At 35.9% G+C, this 19,951-nt stretch overlaps 1 protein-coding gene across 1 annotated transcript; it reads right to left on the minus strand.

Annotated features, from left to right (window-relative positions):
* Nucleotides 1-19,290: 19,290 nt before the first annotated feature.
* Nucleotides 19,291-19,668, minus strand: LOC140161741 (uncharacterized). Its single transcript, XM_072185039.1, has one exon. The coding sequence runs from the start codon at nt 19,666-19,668 to the stop codon at nt 19,291-19,293; it is 378 nt and encodes a 125-aa protein (XP_072041140.1).
* Between the last annotated feature and the right edge of the window lie 283 nt (nt 19,669-19,951).

A 19,951-nucleotide genomic window follows, 5' to 3' on the forward strand; every position in this document is an offset into this window, starting at 1 on the left:
GAGCCAATAATGACAATGATCAAGTGCTTACAGCTTTAGGTGTGATTTTTGATACCATGCAACATTAATGTTGTGAAAGATTTAAACTTTGCATTACAATTTCTTGAAAATATTCCAAAAACATTAATGTGTGTGAGAAATTGTTTAAGCCAGCTGTAATTCGTTGTGCAATAATCCTTTATGTAACATTTATATCAACATTAACGGAAAAAGATATTTACAAGTACCGAGCATCATCTTACATGCAAGCTTTCATTTTCAATATCGTGCAGATTTTCAAATTTGAACAATACCTAATTAAATGTTTTGGAGATTGTTTAAAAAGAACGAAAATGATCTCACCGAACAAAATTTGAAGTCCATTGACAGTTAACTACCTGCGTGCATTGTGTTGAATGATCTTTCTTGCAAACTTGTAATTTTTTTCTGGGACACCCTGTAGTTGTAGCTAATTTGGCTTGGCTACCATCTTGAATTTAAACTGGCGGACCTGTTTAATATACTTTCGCCTATGTCCTGGCTTGTGAGCAAAATAAAAGGCTATTCCTGTGGCAACACCCATATTTTGTGCGATTTGCTTCGTGAAATGTGTTTTTGAAATCAAGGTTCTAAAACGCTGTAAATTATTTTAAGGTTAAGAGTTTCATACCATGACTGACATCTTCAATCTCAAAATGGATGCCACATTCGAAACATTACATTACTTATACTTATCTTTTAACTTTGTTATCATTGTAGTGTAATAATTACCGCAATATACAAGGGAATGAGTCATGTTTGTGTGTATGTTTTACCACAATTACAAATGAAAAGAAATAACGTCTTATTTTCTGGTCTCCTTTGTATAGGTTGTTTATGCAGGGCAACAACATTGACAGTCCCGTGTTGGTAGAGACTGGAGGATTGGATAATTTAAATAATCTAAAAACACTGTAAGCTACAAATCAACAAAACAAAAACTAGAATATCTGGCAAAACAACAACAACTTGACACCAATTTGCACGTAAATAAATCTTGTCAACCAGAAAAAACAACTAATTTTAGTTAGATTATTGACGGTCACCAGAGGTCAATCGATGAGGAAGTTGCTCGATGACCTGATCCCAACCCTGAGACAGATTAACTTTAAAGCCCCGCGCCTGTTGAGGGATGGTTGTTTAGCTCGTCCCCACACTGCTTCTTTGGCTCCCCGTTTAAACCAACGGGATTCATGGTCCAAAATGTCAACGTCATCAATGTCAAAGCTGTGCCCACTGCCCTCAAGGCGTTTATAGACGCTTGAACTGGCGCGTCTATGTTGGGACATGTAAGGGTTGTCCGGTTTCGCCAATGTAAAGTTCTTGGCACTCCTGATCTTTGGCGCATTGGACACCATACACTACACCACTTATGCGGCCCTTAGACTGCTTTTCCTTTGGGGTATCGGTTGGCTTAAAATATGTAGCGATGTAATTGACAGCGATATTTGGGAAGATTTTCTGTGTTCTTCATAGGCGTAGATCCGGAGGGGGGGGGGGATAACCTCCCCAATATTTTGCCAGGGGGATGGTCCATACAATCATCCCCCATGTTGACGCCCGAATATGTGTTTCTGCTGACCAAATTAACCTCATATTTACCCATTTTAGCCCCCAAAGTGCAAATTTGCGCGCGCACTTGTACCATAAACTCATGTCGTCAAAAGGTGTTGGATTCACTATACTTCAAGAACTCCACCACCATGTCAAAAAGAAATCTGGTGTTCTTATTTCAAATTCGTTTATCCTGTGCAAAAAAGGGATAATGTGGCAGATTAACTATGCATGTAAGACCGTACGCAATATCTATACGACGTCACTCATTTGAATAATCTAAAAACACTTTAAGCTACAAATCAGCAATCGGTTAGATGTTATCACCGACGTTGTGGCCAAAATTTAATTGAAATACAAATACTTATCCTTGGCCCGTTCATCTCGTAAAACAACCTGCTCAACATCAAAATTAATTTGTTCAGTTTTATTCTTTCTTTCATGTTTGTTTGTTGTTTAACCATTTATATTAATTGCCTCAATCGTTCAATAATTAAACGCATTGACTTGTTTTGCAGATACGTCGACGACCATAGATTATGTTGTCACAAAACAATTGATAAATGCGTCTCAGTGGAGGTACAACCAGTGTTGTTTATGTGCGGACGATTAATGAAAAACATCACACTTCGGCTTTTTCTTTGGCTATTTGGAATATCAACTATCGCAGGAAATGTTATCGTGTGTGTTTTACGTTTGAATTCAAAAGAGAAAAACGAAACAAAAACTATTGCAAATCTTTTAATTTCCAATTTAGCCTTAGCTGACTTTCTTATGGGTGTGTACATGATTGTTTTGGCCGGAGTAGACAAATACTATGGTGAAACATTTTTTCTTTATTCAGACAACTGGCGGTCAAGTTCGTTGTGTAGATTTGCAAATTTCTTAGCTGTAATATCTAGTGAAACCTCTTTACTTCTGCTCACTGCCATAACATTTGATCGATATCATCGGTGTGTTTACCCTTTTAGTATCAATCACATGCAACGCAAAAAATGTATATTGCTGATCTTATGCTTGTGGATGGTTACTATTGTATTAGCTTTAGTGTCATCATTGCTAGCTGGTACATCAGACAGTAAGTTTTATGGTATGACCGATGTGTGTATTGGGTTACCATTTATAATGCGCCCTTCTAATTTTAGTGAAGAAATACAAAAGATTTCATTAAATCATATATCTGTGCTAGCATTTGAAAAAGAAGTCTCCTCTGGTTCAGAACCATCGTGGTATTTTTCTTTAGCTCTTTATACCGTGGTTAATTTGATCACATGTATAACAATCGCTATTGCATATATTGCTATTTTTATTGCTGCTTGGAAATCAGGAAAAGCCGCTAGTTCTCAAAACATGCGAAAAAACATCAAAATGGCACTGCGCATGTGTAATATCGTTGGTATAAATTGTATGTGTTGGATGCCCATCATTGTCATGTCAATCCTGTCTCCAATTGGGGTTAGGATCCCGTTGAGTGTGTACATTTGGACGGTAGTTTTTATATTACCTATAAATGCCTTCATAAATCCGATTTTGTACACTGCCATTGATTACATTTCGGATTTGAAAGAGATCATGAAAAAGAAAACGTGATGAAATACAAACGATTTCACCAATTTCTTCTTTCCTAGCATTTAAAATAGAAGTCTCCTCTGGTTCAGATTCGTCGTGGTATTTTTCGTGAGATCGCATTAGCTAAGACCGCTATCATTAGGTCAAAAATGTTTCATTATATCAATAATGTTGCAAAGTCTATAACTTAAACTATAACCATCGTGTAATCAAATTGTATTCGTATTAAAAAAAAACCTTATTCTATGACAAAAGTTTGTTCGGCTTATAATAGATGAAAATGTTTCACTATTTGTTACTGCGAGCGTCAATAAAGTCCCAACTTAGGCTCACGTACATTCACAGTGACAAAAGCGTGCGCCTTTCACGCATTGGGCTATTCCAGAAAATAAGTGCACACCCCCTATAGAGGATTAAATTTTCAATCAAAGAAATATCTGGATTTCCAAGTCTGCTTTCTGAAAACGACTGGAATTCCAATTGCCAATGCCACTTGAAAAAGCTTGGAAATCCAATTAAATGAAGGAAAAATCACGGAAATGTCCAAAATGAGGTCTCAAATTGAGGATTTTTAATTTTGAACTATTTTTCTGCCGGATTTTTTTTGCATTTGGACACTTTAAAAATCTGGATTTCCAACAGTCACAACTGGACCAAAAGTCCGGAAATCCGAACTCCTCTATAAGGGGTGTGCATCTATTTTCTGGAATAGCTCATTACGCAACTTATCGTAAGTGCTTCGCCCAACTGCTTACATGCCATTCTAGATCAATTATTATACACGCGTTATGAGTCTTAATTTTTTTCGCCTATTATAACCCGAACAAATTGTAAGTGTATAATAGTACGCACATGATAACTAATAAAAAAAGTTACACTTTTATATGGCTTCGAGTAATTTATTTACTTTTGATTGATTAGGTTACAACCATATACGTTTCTTGCTCAGGTTAAATGACCTCCGGTCAGCCAACTAAAGTTCTTATTCTACCTTTGTATGCAGCAAATATCAATACAGCTGTTAATGTCAAGGTCAACTGGTAAAATAGACTGTAAATGATAACAAAAATGCCTCATATCGTCTGACGACTTATATGGGACCGCCTATTTTTTTAAAATTCTATACCCGGTATGTTGGGTTTGTGTATACAACTTCAAATTTCAAAATTGACATAATGGGTAGAGTGGCTGCGTGGTCGCTATTCAGACATTAGTAGTCATTAATAAAATTGTAATCATAGTATATAAAAGCGAATTGGAACAATTGTACATGAAAATTCAACAACATAATTATAATCAAATAATCAGAACGAGAAAATTACGAAGAATATCAAATGAACTTTGACCAATACATAGGCCCCAAACTTACATATAAATATACACATATCACATCACACACCCAACAACCCCCACGCACACATATGCACACACACCCCACCTCACATCCCACACCCTCAATAGCAGACTCTCGCACACGCAAATCACACAAGCTACACACCCTCCACACACACACACACCCCACACACCCCAACCCTCCCATCAATGTACTCCTCTATTTAAAAATACATGCAACTACATAAAGTAAGACAGAAAAGGTATTTATATTAGATTCAATATAAAATACAATATGATATTATCATTTTTGTTGTGTACATTTGTTAAACGATATCTGCATGTAAGATAAAATAGTTCCATAACATTCTAAGACTGAAAACATGTGTTATTAAGCATTTTATTAGAATTTTGTGATTTTGGCCGCCATCTTGGATTCCGGGAAAAAAATTCAGAAGAAAAATATCTGTCAAGTATGGTTCTGGTAAGGAAAAAGGAGTTGATCTCCTTTCATTATATAATGCCCCAATCCAAACAATAGCAACTAAAGACACACTGAAAACATAAACTAGTCAGGCAGCTGCTTGACTAACTTTCAACTAGTCAGACTGGCTAGTCAAGTCAGCTTGACTAGCTCCAGGTTAATCACACTGTGAATTCGAACTTAACAATCCAGCTTGACTAATCTAAAGCTAATCAAGCCTGCTTGACCAACGATATACGTTGTGCCCGACTAGTTTACGATATCTAACGGACAAACTAGTCATTCCGGCTTAATTAGCTTTAGATCATTCAAGTCGACAGCATTCGTAACTCTCGTTTCGCAGTCTTAATCACCCCCTATGGTTCCACGTAGTTGTCTAATAGTTAGATAATAATCGGAATGGAGAGTTTAGGATCGACAACCTGGCACTAGCATCACTGTTTAACAACATTATTTGTTTATATTTGTAAGAGCGATGGTTTTTAATGTATATTGTGATATTTTGAATTTTTCACATGGGATTGCAGAGTTTAGAATCTATGGTAAACATACTAAACTTGATAAGTACTGATAATAAGAGTCGCTATCTATAAGTGCTTCCGTAGTCTAGTGGTGAGGTCCGGGGTCAATCCAGAAGATGGTAAGTTATCATAAATCTGCTGTCATCATGATTACCAGGTAAGAGGATTTTCTTCAAGTATAGTTTTCTTCAGTTTCATAGTGATAATAAATCCCGCCAGGCAAGATAAACTTCCACATTTGCCTCTTTTTGTCAATTTTTTTACCAGTAACGTGATTTCCAGCACACTAATCAAGCAAGCTAGTCAAGCAGCTGACTGACTAGCTTGACTAACGTTAGTTTAGTCAAAATGGGCATCACCCTGACTACCTTAAAGTTACTAGTCATGCATGAATGTCTAACTGTTGACGTTAGTCAAGCAAGTTAGTCATGCTTGCATGACTAGGCAAATCTAGTCACACATGTTAGTCATGCCTGCTTAACTAACATTAAGTTAGTCAAAATGGGCACCATCTGGACTAACGTACAGACCAATTTATGTTTTCAGTGCATCAAAGGCGACAAAGGAAGTATTAAAAGTGGAATATACAATTATAATAATTAAAATGATTTTTAGATATGGTTTCAGACTAACTCGTGTTCAATGGGACCCGGCGCTATACAAAATACCATAAACGTTCGCCTAATGGCGCTCTAGGGTCCCTTGACGTTAGTGGAATTTTAGACACAACCTCAAAATTCCCGCCAGCAAATAAAGGCACGGAACCCTAATTCTTGTTGGGATTTCGGAGGAGGGAACTCTCTATTTGCACATGAAATTAACCCCAAGGCAAAGGGGCCCAGGTGCGCCATTATATGCACGTTTACGGTAATCAAAGTTAATTTCGCGTATTATAGTCGATTGTAATAATATCTATCCTTCTTGAAATCCGCGCAAGTTTTGCACACATTGATTGATTTTAAGCCTTTTTACAGCAATTTATTCATAAATTAACATGAATTAAAGTAAATTTCGATCATCATCATCAGCCCATATCGTCCCACATCTAGGCAAAGGCATCTTCAAATTTATTGTTGCTCCTGTCTCCTGCAATTCTTAGCCAGAGTCAATGCGATCTCCCCTGATGGAGAAACAGAGCTGTTTCAAATGCTAGCCAGTATTCTGCAAAATGATACCCTTCCCCTGTCAGTTTATGACAGTGCAAGACTATGCAGACAGTGCAGACAAATTGGGCCAGGAGTAGTATTAAAAGATCTGGATTCCCCTGATGATATCACCGACCTGTCAGAAGAACACAACAAGCTCAAGAACTACGTTAAAGAGACAACAAATCAGTTGGAAGATATTAAAGATGATTGCCACCGATACCAAGTATTATATCTGTCTGACAGATAGTGAAAATTAAATTTTCATCCTGGATTTTTATGAAGTTCATTCTTGGGAATTGTAATTTTGCCAACTGGCAACACTTGCAGTTTTTAGCAGGGAAGGCCTATATTGATTGTTTTGTGTGTGTATTGTGTTTTGGGAGAATCAAGGCACTTCCACATAGCTATGGTTTGAGAGCAGACATGGGTCTGTAGTTGCTCATGTAGCAAAGATGATCGCATCATCAAAATAACTTTTTGGTACTGGTGTAAGACCTACAAATTTTATAGGCATTGTAGATTGAAATATATACACCTGTGAGGACAGTTAATTCTGGTGTAAGACCTGAAATTTAAGAGGCATTGTAGAGTGAAATATCTACACCGCGGAGGACAGTAGTGATAACCAAAAGAGTTTATTTTAAAATGGGAGCTGAAATAATAAATGTATTTCAGTTGTCGCACCTTCCACTTGTGTTGGACATCAATTGCAGTCCATTGGTTGTGGTGTGGTATGATGTGATGCGATCATGTATCAGTTAGAAGTCAACTCTTTGAAGGAATGAAGTGAATATAGCATTCTCTATATGTTATGGACATTGGTAAAATAATGGATGTTTAATATTGCTTATTGTTGTCTCTGCCATTGCAAGAAGATAATGAAATTTGGTAAATAGAAATGTGATGCATTTTTAGAAAAATCTTGTATGGATTAACTTCATATTTTGGATGTTTCTCATTTATTGAATTTGATGTGCAATATTTAAAGATTGTATTGATGGCAATAAGATAACATGTGTTCATATGAAATGTTTTGAGAAACTGGATTATTTTATGTGATGAGTGTTCAAAAGAAGTTAAACCAAATTAAAGGGGAATAGCTTGTTTTTGTTCATAATTTTCCAGCATGTTATTTTTTGTGTGGGTTTTTATCTTAAATCATTTTCCAGTTTTCGACCGACCTGACCAAACTTAAGTGTCATCAGAAATGGTCCGAGTTTTAACGTAACCATGAGTATTCAAGCTGTACCATTATGATGTGTGCTAGCCGCTTCATTATGAATACCAATCTGTGTGAGGTTGATGATTTGTTAACAGTTGTAATGTTGGTGAAGTGACCGCATTGGTAACATCTGAAACTCCAGGGTACTTGGCCAGCTCTGCCACTTTAAGAAGACTGAAAATTGTCAGTATTGAACTGGATTGCAAAGTATTTGTAAATTATGTGAATTTGTATATTTTTTTTATCTCAACAAATTTAATTGTAATAATCTAATATATTTTGGAAGTTTAGATTATTAAACAGAACTTTCATGTGACTTTAATTATTGTTGGAAAGACATGAAAGACGCAACTTGTATTTTTTGGATGAACACAAGTTGATATGCTACATTTGTTGATTTGTTGATATTCAATTTCAAAATATTTGATATTAAATTATTAAACTGTTTCATGACTTGATTGAAACACTTAAAAATATTGTGGATGACTTGATAGATATGTATTATGTTTGTCATCTAATGTGAACATTATTTTTATTAAGGCCGTACTACACCCATATATTGGTTTGATTGGTCTAAAAAAATATTTTTTCATTTATAGCTAGGCGATATATACACGGATCATGTGAAATAAAAATAATTATGAAAAAACTTTGTAAAAGTGTGTCTTTTCATCCATTTGTCTTAAAGTTGACTGGTTGGTAAGGACGCTTATTTTTTTAGCGATCCACTTTTTACGTCTGTGACAGGCGGCGTAGGAAGCGCAACACGTGACGTACGAGGCTAGCGAAGATACACTGACAGCCCCATTCAAAAAACACGGTTAGCAATTACAAATAGAAAATTATCATACTTGCAGTGGGGTACTTTGTCGTACCCCGACGGTTTTAGAGTAAGATAATTTTGCTTTGACACCACATAACAAATTTAGAATTCTTTGTGACGATTTCATGATTATGTGTTAAATCTAATGGCGACCTCAAAATTGGCGATATCGCTTCCATCACCGCCTGGTCTGTGATGTCAACGGATGTCACTCTCCATAGGGATGGGTGATACCAGCTTTTGTCGATTGTCGATCTAGAGCAGTCAGGGGGTGGCGGCCGAATTTTTAGAAAAAATAAAATAAAATTTAAAAAAATGGCCGCGGAGCGCGCTTGCGCGACGCAGGAGGTTGTCTGATGGAGGATGTTCCCCCCTCAGAAATAAGAAACTGGTGCAAAATGAAGATCTAATTGATGCGATTTGGTGGACAATTTTGGCGCTATTACTCACGGTGTAAAATTTTAGTTTGGCGGCCGAATATTTGTGAAATGTGCGGTTCATGAAGCCTTTCTTGGACAAGTTTCCCTATTGTCGTAGGCCTATAAATTGTTTTAAACATAAATCGGCGAAAGAAGAAGCGAAAATGGCCACTTGTATATCGATTACGCAGGGGAGTGTAAAATGAAGAAAATTGAAGTGTTTTGGTGGACCATTTTGGTGTTAGTGTGTAAAATTGTAGTTTGAAAAAGCCGCGAATTTGTTAAATGATGGTCTATGAAACCTTCCTTGGACAAGTTTTCCTGTGTAAGCCTATACCGCAAATTGTGTTAACATAGGGCTTAAATTTGCAAATGTTGGAAGAAGAGCGAAAATGATCATATGTTTATCCACTACGCAAGGGTTAGTCTGAGGAGTTTGAAAAATTTGCAAGATGAAGGTCGAATTGAAGCCATTCGGTGCATTGTTTTTACACTGTACTACTATTTGAATCAATTGCTTTAAACAGAAAAAAGGGCCCGAACTCAATTTGCAAAACTTGAGATTGGCAATTACTAAAGCATGCATAAATCGATGAAGTCGGTATGGAGTCCGTCTTAATACTGACTTTGGTGGCAAAATGTGAGGGGCCCTGCATATCGGCGGACCCGCAGTAATTTTCACATGCTTTTAGGACGAGGACCCGCCTTCAAGCAATACCTAAAATAATAGGACCTACTTCCAATCGTCCCGACTGTGCGATTATTTAGACATCGGCCTACTCAATTACGTGCAATTTAGTTTTCTCCTCCTTTCCTCCATTTTCTCTTCTCTTTTTCTCCTTTCTTCCCCTTCTCTTCTCTTTTTTTTTTGTGGTGGGCCCGTCAGCCCACTGAATCCGCGCCTTAAATGAGTCAATGTGTATGTTGGGGGAGGGAGGGGGTACTGAGGCCTACCACATTTAATAACGAACTTTTATTTATTTATTTATTTATTTTATTCATATTTATCCAGGGTAGCCCAATTCAGCCGATAGCTGGTCTTACATGGGGCCCTGCAATACATTTACATAACATTAAAAGGCAACAATTTTCAACATGCAATTTATATAAAATATACAACTATTAGATACAAAATTAAAATACAGAAATATATACAATTTTCAAAGTAGAAAGAAATACATCATTAACAACGCAGCTTGTCTGGTGTTCACATTATGCTTTTCATGTACATAAGAAAACCTGTTGATAAGGTACTGTGGTGATATATCGTTAAGACATTTAAACATTAACAGTGATTTGAAATACATTGCACGATTTGGAAGTGATTCCCATCCTAATATAGGAAACATTATATCAGAAGACGTAAGGTAGTTGGCACGCAATATTATTCTAGCACATCGCTTTTGTAAAACACATAATTTACGTACATCTTCATTGAAGCGACCAAACCAAACTACACTGCAATAGTCGAATTGCGGTTGGATAAGAGCCTTATATAAAACATTAAGAGTGCGAACGTCAAGAAATGTTTTAGACGTCTCAAGAGTCCTATTTTACAAAATAATTTCTGTATGACTGAATTAACATGATCGTGCCAAAGTAATTTAGAATCTATCTTTACACCAAGACATTTGGCACTATGAACTCTTACAAGTTGACAATCATCAATGGAAACTGAAAAAGCAGAGCATTTATCATTGCGTAACTTAGGCTCACTACCAATGAGCATAACATTTGTCTTATCAGTATTAAGAAACAATTTGTTTACATTTAACCATGCCTTAATTGCAGAAAGATCGTCAGTGAGCTTTTTAGAAATAATATCAGTATCAGTACCACTGACAGACAGAGTGGTATCGTCTGCGTACATAGATATTTTCCCATGTGATATTACATTTGGCATATCATTGATAAAAATCAAAAATAATAATGGGCCCAATATACTGCCCTGCGGAACACCAACTTTTATTTCAAGAGAATCAGAGACAATACCCTTAAAAGTAACTCTTTGCTTTCTACAAGATAAATACGATGCAAACCATTTAACTGTATCTTCAGATGCCCCAATATAATAGAGCTTTCTAAGCAAAATATCATGATTTACGGTGTCGAACGCTTTTCTAAGGTCGATAAAGGCAACACCAGTCAATTCACCGCTGTTGATGCTCGTCAGCCAATCGTCAACCATGTCAACAAGAGCAGTCTCGGTAGAATGACCAGGACGAAAACCTGATTGATGAACATTTAAGATACCATTTCGAAAAAAAAAAGAGTAAACATGATTATGCATAGCCCTTTCAATGATCTTACTTATTACAGGTAGGATGGAAATTGGCCTGTAATTATTGGTGTTATCAAGATCACCTCCTTTATGCAAAGGGATCACTTTGGCTTCTTTCCACAAAGTAGGAAATATCCCCTTTGACAAAGAAAGATTCATTATATAAGTTAAACTTTTAACAATGACTGGACGAGCCAGTTTCAGGATCTTGCAACTGACATCATCCAGACCTACCGCCTTTTTAATGCTCATGGAGCGAATTTCTTTGTCAACAAAATCATATGGAATACATGGTATATTAAGAACAGGTTTATCATTAAGATCTTCACATGTATGTAACACATTAACATCATCAATATTATTAACATTGTTAACATTTCTTTCATCACTTTCATTAAGTAGATTTGTTGCAACACTTGCAAAATGGCTGTTGAACACATTTGATATATCAATGTCAGATGTAGCTACATTATCTCCAAACCCAACAGCTGATGGAGTTGGGGAAACTTTGGATGGATAACTTTTTTAAGTGTTTGCCAGAGCTTACCAGAATCATTACAACTCTCATCTATTAGACCCTTATAATAATTACATTTAGCTGATCTTATCATACTAGTAACTTGATTACGAACAAGTTTATAGGCTTTCCAATCATTTACACTATTAGAACGAGTTGCAATACGATGGAGGCTATCCCTATGATGCATACACTGCTTTATTTCTCTACCTAACCAAGGCGATGGAGTTGATTTAACACGCTTGGTCTTTTTAGGTAAATGAAAGTTTACAACATCAAATAACATCGAATTCCACATATTTACAGCATCATCAACATTGTCAATTTTTTCAATATCATTCCATGGCAGTTCGGAGAGATCATTAATAAAACTTTGATCATCAAATTTTTAAAACAACGATATAAATCAATGGTTTTATGTTGACCCTTACTTGGCTTGGATTTTCTTATGGCATAGATTAAATAGTGATCACTAATCGATGTTTGAATCACACCACTTTCAGTAAAAAGCTCATCTTTTGATGTGAAAAACAAATCAATAATCGTCTTGCTGTGAGATGTCACACGAGTTGGAAGATTTATCAATTGCTGCAACTGATACAAATCACACACAAATTTTAAATCTCTAACTTGCTTACAGTCGACATGAGGAGAAAAATCACAATTAAAGTCGCCAAGTACAATTAACTCCTTCTCTTCATTTGCAGCTTTTGACAACATTGTACACAACTTACTTGAAAAATCATTATCATTTCCATCAGGATTATACGCAGCACATACAAGGAGTGTGTTTGTATAAGGTGGTGAAATTTCGACCCAAATACATTCAAGAGAATCATCACATAGATCATCCCTTCTCCTGAAATCGAACATATTATTAATTAAAACTGCCACACCGCCGCCACCCCTATTTCGATCTTTCCTGAGAATATTAAAACCATCAAAATTAACCTCGTTATCCCTTACTGTGTGATCACAAAGTGTTTCATTCACACAAATGATGTCAAACGAATCACCACACATATACTTAAACTCATCAATTTTACCAACAAGGCTTCTTATGTTAAGATGAGCAAATTTAATACCTTTGGTCTTAAAATTAGGTATTTTGCCATTTTGAAGTTGCACGTAATCAGAGCTCTCATCATCTGTATCAGACAAATCATTAACACTTACACTACAACTGCTTACTCTTTGTGGGATTTCGAATCGCAACACAGATAATAATAAAAAAAGGAGCAAACTTCACTTTACTAACAAGATACAACAACTTTACAACTTTCTTTTTAATTAATGAAACAAAGCTTATTTTTGACTCAGAGTTTAATTTTAAGATGCTAGCCGAAGTCAATAACTTTGCACATTCTTCGGGTTCCTTTGTTTCCACTCTTGTTAAAAGAAGACATAAAACCTGATGATCAGCTGACTCTTTCTGTTGACAATTTAAGTTTAAAACATTATTAACACAATTTGTGTGTTGATTGTAAACAAAACCAATAGGCCTACATTTGGCTAGTTTCAAATCTTTCGTAACATATTTTAAACCGTGTTTTTTGTACTGAAAATGTTTTGTAAAAGATTTGCAATTACTTTGATTGGGATCGAATATTGCCACTTTACAATGCTCAAGGTCACCAAAACTCAGATGTGTGAAAAATCCTTTTTGTTAAAAATTATATGAAATCATCCCTCAGCGTAAACTAGTTTCTATACACTTCTAAATGTGAATGATACGGTAGGTAGCTGAAAAGTGTTTTGTGACGTTACATGTACGTACATTAGGAAAACAATTCTTATTTAAAGCACCGTAACATTTTTCAAAATCGGGATTTTTACCTAATCGTAATAAATATAACATAACAAACACACCCTGAAATGTTTTATCGTGTAGGCCTACATGCCCCGCCAATACCCGCCATGATGTGCTGCTGAGTGCATATCCCATAGACAATCCATTGGATTATTCAAAACACTGTACAATGTAGGCCTAGGCCTAGCGGTGAGCCCGGGCTGCGAGATCTGGATCTGGATCATTTATACTCCAATAAAAGCAGTGAATTCTGCACCCGGGATTCTGCATCACTCTAGAGTTGGAGATAGTCTAGACCTACCACACAATTTATTCGCTACCTGAAGTCGCTAATAGAGAATGAGAGATTAGAATATTTGTTTATATTTGTTTTCAATTTTCTAATATTTTTTTCAATACGTTCCATTAAAATTCTTTAGGCCTATTCTGTCATGTCTGTAAAGTACGGTATCGTACGCGTACCGGTATCAGAGAATCCGCGGTATCGAGTATCGCGCAACCTTAGTCAAAGGTCAAAACCAATTATAAAAATATGGCGTCGATTTCGTCGGCTTATCTTCGAAGCGAGCAGTGATTTTTTATATCAGTTCCAAGTTTCACACGGATTTTTCATCTTTTTCTCAAAGTGGAAGGAATACACACCCGCTACAGGTAAGTGACGAAACCGTTACTACACATGAAGTTTTAGGGTGTGTCCAACAGTTTAATATTGAGGTTTTACCATTGTGAACATACCGATTCACATTATTATCGTATTTTGTAAGCTTTCTATTTTCTCAGAAAACTGAGCAAAAATTCACCTAATACTGAAAATTGACTGTTTTGACTGTTCTTTAATTTCAACCGTATCAAACCTGAAACAAATGTGCTGCCTTGTGAACACAAATTTTGCATATCATTGTCAACTGGAAGGGGGAAAATAAGTTTAATTTCATTGATAACATGAAATTGATGCATATTCGTGTTTTCAAAGCTGTGCATAATTAATGTATTTCCAAAATAAAAAATATTTTGGTACTATTAGGGTCTGCCATTGCTGATAAATAAGTGTGTAAAGTGGATTCACGTCAGCAGTTCTGAAATTGCAAATATGATCAAAATTGTGATGGGGTCATCATGTACCTCTCTTTGGCTTGTACAATTAAAAGCATGTAAGCTACATTATTATCAATACCACCAATAGAACGAGAAGATTTGCCCCTTCATTTTGCATACCACTTTGACCAATTTTTTTTTCTCATTTCTTCACAAAATGCAAAACCCGCAAAAAATGTGATGGGTGTAGTACCCCTTAAATAAGATTCAAATTAGTGCAGCTTTTGTAAAAAAAGTCAATTGTGCCAAGCATTGTGAAACATTCTGACATAAATTCTTGTGACAACTAATACACAGCAGAGGTTGTGATTTTTGTTTTGAGTAAAGTTTTTGATTGGTGATTCAAAGTTTTGTTTGATGATCACTGATAGCATTCTGAAAAGGACTTCTTTGTGGAAAGATCATCATGAGCTAAATCTTTCTCATCATTATTGATTATTGATTACTTTAGATAGTCACTTGATAGTTGTTAAAACCAATTATTGATGGCATAGGCCTTCTGGAACTATGTTAGATGATTGATCATTGCTTGTGCTTGACATATAGCTAAAAGGTAGATATAATAACTATTTAGAATTTGATCCTATTGATCTAATTGTAATTGGAAATTACATATTATTGCATTTGTAAGCATTTGAAAACATTATTGGTGTGCAATTACAAAACGTGTATTTGGATATGTACACTTAATGCTCGTACATTTTATATTCACAAAATTGCAATATTATTTATTGTGTGGATATTTGAAGGTATAATCATTTAATAATATTTGAGTCATACTTTGAGCAGAAACCATAATTTTTCAGATCAATTGGAATTGAACTTTGGAAATATTCATATAGTCATAAAATGACTTGATCTAAATAAATAGTGTATAAAACTGTGTATTAAGGAGTAAAATATTAATGTCTTTGTAAAAGAAGAGAGAAGATTACAGACTGAAATAATAATTTAAATGTTGTGATTAAATAATAGTTTGTGTCTTGTGTCCGTTTTCTTGCTGTGTGCATAGTACTTTGCTGTTTCACTATTCTCACATGTCATTTGGGCAGTATACTTAGTATTCAGGTGTCCTGTGACAATGTCTGTTAACCAAGACCAGCAGGTTAATATCACCACATAAAATGGCACAAAGCTAGATGAGATGAAAAACTTTAACTATCTCAGAACCGAGATCGCTATCACATAATTTGACGGCGAATAAAATGAAAGAGAAGTTATCCTTATACGAATAATATACAAAAAATATCATTATTACCAAGTTGATTAAAAGGAAAAAGTAATTACTTAGAGTATGAATTATTACCCACTCGTTGTTTATTCTTAGCACAAGTTGGAAAATATTGTAATATTTGAAATATATGATATTAAAAAATGCTGCACTCAGCATGATTGTTCAATTTCAATTAGGTGCATATGGCAAGACCAGTTGGTGAGCGCCACGAATTCTCTAAAATTCAGTAAATTTTCTTTGTCGGCCTTGTGATTGAATGGGATTATTTTGAAAACAGAAGTTGCTTTTCAACCCCAAGTTTTGACCCCAGTGTGCAAATTGAAGGACGCGTACTGGTGATCACCGCAGCTGCGAAATTCAGTCCCGTGTTCCGATTATAAGGAAAGTGCCATACGTCTGAGCAGTTTTGCCGTCTCCCTCTATCGTGCCTCGCCTCCTGGGCGAGAGTACAACTGTATTCGAAAATCAGTCTAGTTTTGAAACTTGTACATCAACCAAGGACTGCATCAGTTATCGGATTCGTCATCCGCAGGTTCAAGACAACGCGTATGCAGTTTTTGCCATGAGAGAGTTTTAAAACCCGGACGTTGGTATTGATATGTTGAGAATAATTATTATTGCAGGTAAGCATTATTTACTCCTTCCTTTCAACCCCACAACGCCCACCCACCCCGCCCGGCTACGCTCATGTGTACCGCCATTCTAGAAGCATCTTTCAGTTTTATTGAGGAAGCTACGTTTGTCGAAGCTTAGACCGATGGTTAAATTAGGATTTAATAACGTCCGCGGAATAGCCTCTTACTAAATGAGTCTTAGGCTTACGAAAGATCTAGAAAATGCCTGACTTACGAGAAAGCATACGTCTAGTTAGAGTAGGATTCATCGCAAGTGTTCTTATGAAAATGATAATGGGTCGGGAATCTCTATGTGTGTTATAATAGTTATTCCATTAAATTACTTTAAAATCGATATTCAGTTTTCGGGTTTCATTTTTTAGATTTGTTTGGACTGTTTGCGTAATTATTATACCCTATGTGATGTCGTATGAGTCAAAAAAATTCCGTTAATATCGTACAAATCATGTTAAATTTTCTGTAGAGTACTTATAGCACTGATCAATAAATTGATCTTACAAATATGAGCCAAGAAAGTCATTGGTTATATTTATATTTCAAAAATGTAGGGTAAGATGGGGCTTACTATACTACATCTTCATTGCAGCACTAACATCCACCAATACGATACCGAATGGTGACTTACCCCATTGCAAATATGTATGCTATAATTTCGCTGCTCAATATTGGAGTTTATTTGGTATTTCAGCTGCGGGAGATGCTTGAGACCAACACTACCTTGATGAGGCGGCCAATTTTGAGGAATAATACTTATTTATTACCCAATATATTTCATGTACCATAAAAAGAATGCTTTTTACAAGCCTGATAGCAGAAAATCATGATGAAATTATGCAAATGAGCCAATTGGGGCCTATTTAGTATGTGTGCCACAGTGGTTCTTGAAATTAATTTTTGATACAAAAAAAATAACAAAATTACTAACTTAAGTTAAATTGCATATAATGCCTCCAACACGCTCAAAAATTAAATTAATACTGAACAAGCCTATTGAATGACTTGATTATTGATTTTATGGCTGAAAATCGCAAATCGTGGGATTTTGGGAGGTTTTATCACTATAGAAAAAAATAAAAAATAAAAATAAATTTCGGATTTATATAGCGCCTTTTTCCAGCTAGATCTTGAAGGATTCAAAGCGCTGTAATTTCGCTGCCATGGTGAATCATCACAATCAGATCGCATCATCTAGGCCAGTTGCAGCCGAGCCTCAGGCGCAGACCTATCCGCACTTTTGTTTTGATAACCAAACAACTAATCACCGATTTTTTGAAACCAAGAAAAAAAACCTGCCTCATGTATTCAGATGAAATAAATAAACATAATGATAGTATAGTATTACTATTTTCTGGTATAATTATGTTAATAATTCCCAAATGCTCCAATATGAATATGCATTGCTGTAAAATGTGTTCTTTAAATGCAAGAATATCATAAATATATTTGTCAAATTTACCCCTTCCCCAGAATGTGTTCCACTTACCCCAAAGTGTTGGGGGTAAGTGGGACAGTTGAGTCATTACATAATTGGCCCGCCCTTCTGTACTGAATTGGATCATCTCCAAACTAACACCAGACATTGTCCCATGATTATACTTGAATTATAAAAATATAAGTCCAATCTTTATTCACTAACATGGGTTTTATATCCAATACTATCCTTAAGTGTCCCACTTAACCCATCTTACCCTACTGCAGTTATTGAGTTACGACAAATATTAGGTCAAAACGAAATTTTCACTATTTCCCCTCCCAGTGAAAACCACGCAGATGCGGAAAATAAAATTACAATAAACCTTGGAATATCACGTATTAAAATATGTATATGCAGTCACGCATTGTATTTTTGGAGTAGTAAACATCAATTTAGGGACATGTTGAATATTAATGAGGTAGACTTCGCTAATTAGCATATTCAACGTTCGACCAGCAACGTTCGTAGTTCCGACCAGCAACGTTCGAAGTGCTATAGTCCCTCATCTAAGCTGGCATCGATTTTTATGGTTCCACAATTCGGACAGGGTCTATCGTAATCAGAATTTTCCACATAATTCAAAAATCAATTTCTTACTCGCCAAAGCGCTGGCCATGGGGGTGAAAATTCACCTTTTACCAAAGAAACCCATTTTAAAAGAAAAATCCTAAACGTTAGTATTTTGATCATTTAATCAATATTTGGTAAGCTATTCATGACAATCAAGTTGTAATCTCTTTTTATATAAAGTAATTGAAGACCGCAGTGGATAATGTACTCAAGTGCCATTTTGGCGAAAATGAGTTATTAATATCGTAAAAAGCAGAATTTGGGGTTTTTTTAACCATTTTATCAATTTTTTAATGGTTTTTCAAAATGTTTTGAAATCTTTAATGTCACCTAACACACAATTTTGTAAAATTATCCTAAAAGACAATGTTCTTATAATTACAAAAATGTCCTTTTTTCATGAAAATAGCGAATTTAAAGGTGAAAAATGCAGTTTTTACCAGAAACCCCCATTTTAAAATAAAAATTCTACCTACCTACCTACCAGTCAGCTTCATGCATTTCTGCACATGCTGCCTGGCTCAAGAGATGCTTCCAAGTCCTACGGTCCAAAGCTGCAACCTCAGCCTCCTTTACAGTCCACCCTAGGTCCAGCCTTGAGATGTCTCTGTGGATGACGTCTCTCCATGATGTCTTAGGACGACCAGGTTTGCGTTTCCCATGGGTTGGCTTCCAATGATAGAGCCTCTTGGGGTGCGGTCTCCATCCATTCGTTGCAGATGGCCAAACCACTGTAGGCGGCGCTTTCTGATAACTGATGTGAGTTGAGGCTGTTTGGTCTTGGATCGAATACAGCTATTTGATATATGTTGTGACCATATCACTCGAAGAATTTTGCGTTGGCAGCGCATGTCAAAGGCATCAAGTCTAGCCTCGTCCCTCTCTGTGAGTGTCCAGCACTCAGCGGCATGAAGGAGCGTGGAGCTTACACAAGCATTGTAGAACTTCAGCTTGGTCTCCATGTTGATGTTACGATCCTTCCACACCTTGTCCAGCTCTCTGAAGAAACCCCCATTTTAAAATAAAAATTCTAAACATTTGTATTTTAACTATTTTATCAGTATTTGATTCAAATGTCTCTAAACAAGGAATATGTCAATGCGTATATTCGAGCCTATCTCTCAGAATAAGTCACGAAGCCGATGAAATGATTCAATTGGAAAGTCTAAATATTCAGACCATCAAAAACACGACGATTATAAAAATGTCCTCAATTGCCACTCGAACAGGAAAACGTAATATCGG

The sequence above is a fragment of the Amphiura filiformis genome, chromosome 10 (genome assembly GCF_039555335.1).
Source record: "Amphiura filiformis chromosome 10, Afil_fr2py, whole genome shotgun sequence".
Taxonomy (NCBI): domain Eukaryota; kingdom Metazoa; phylum Echinodermata; class Ophiuroidea; order Amphilepidida; family Amphiuridae; genus Amphiura; species Amphiura filiformis.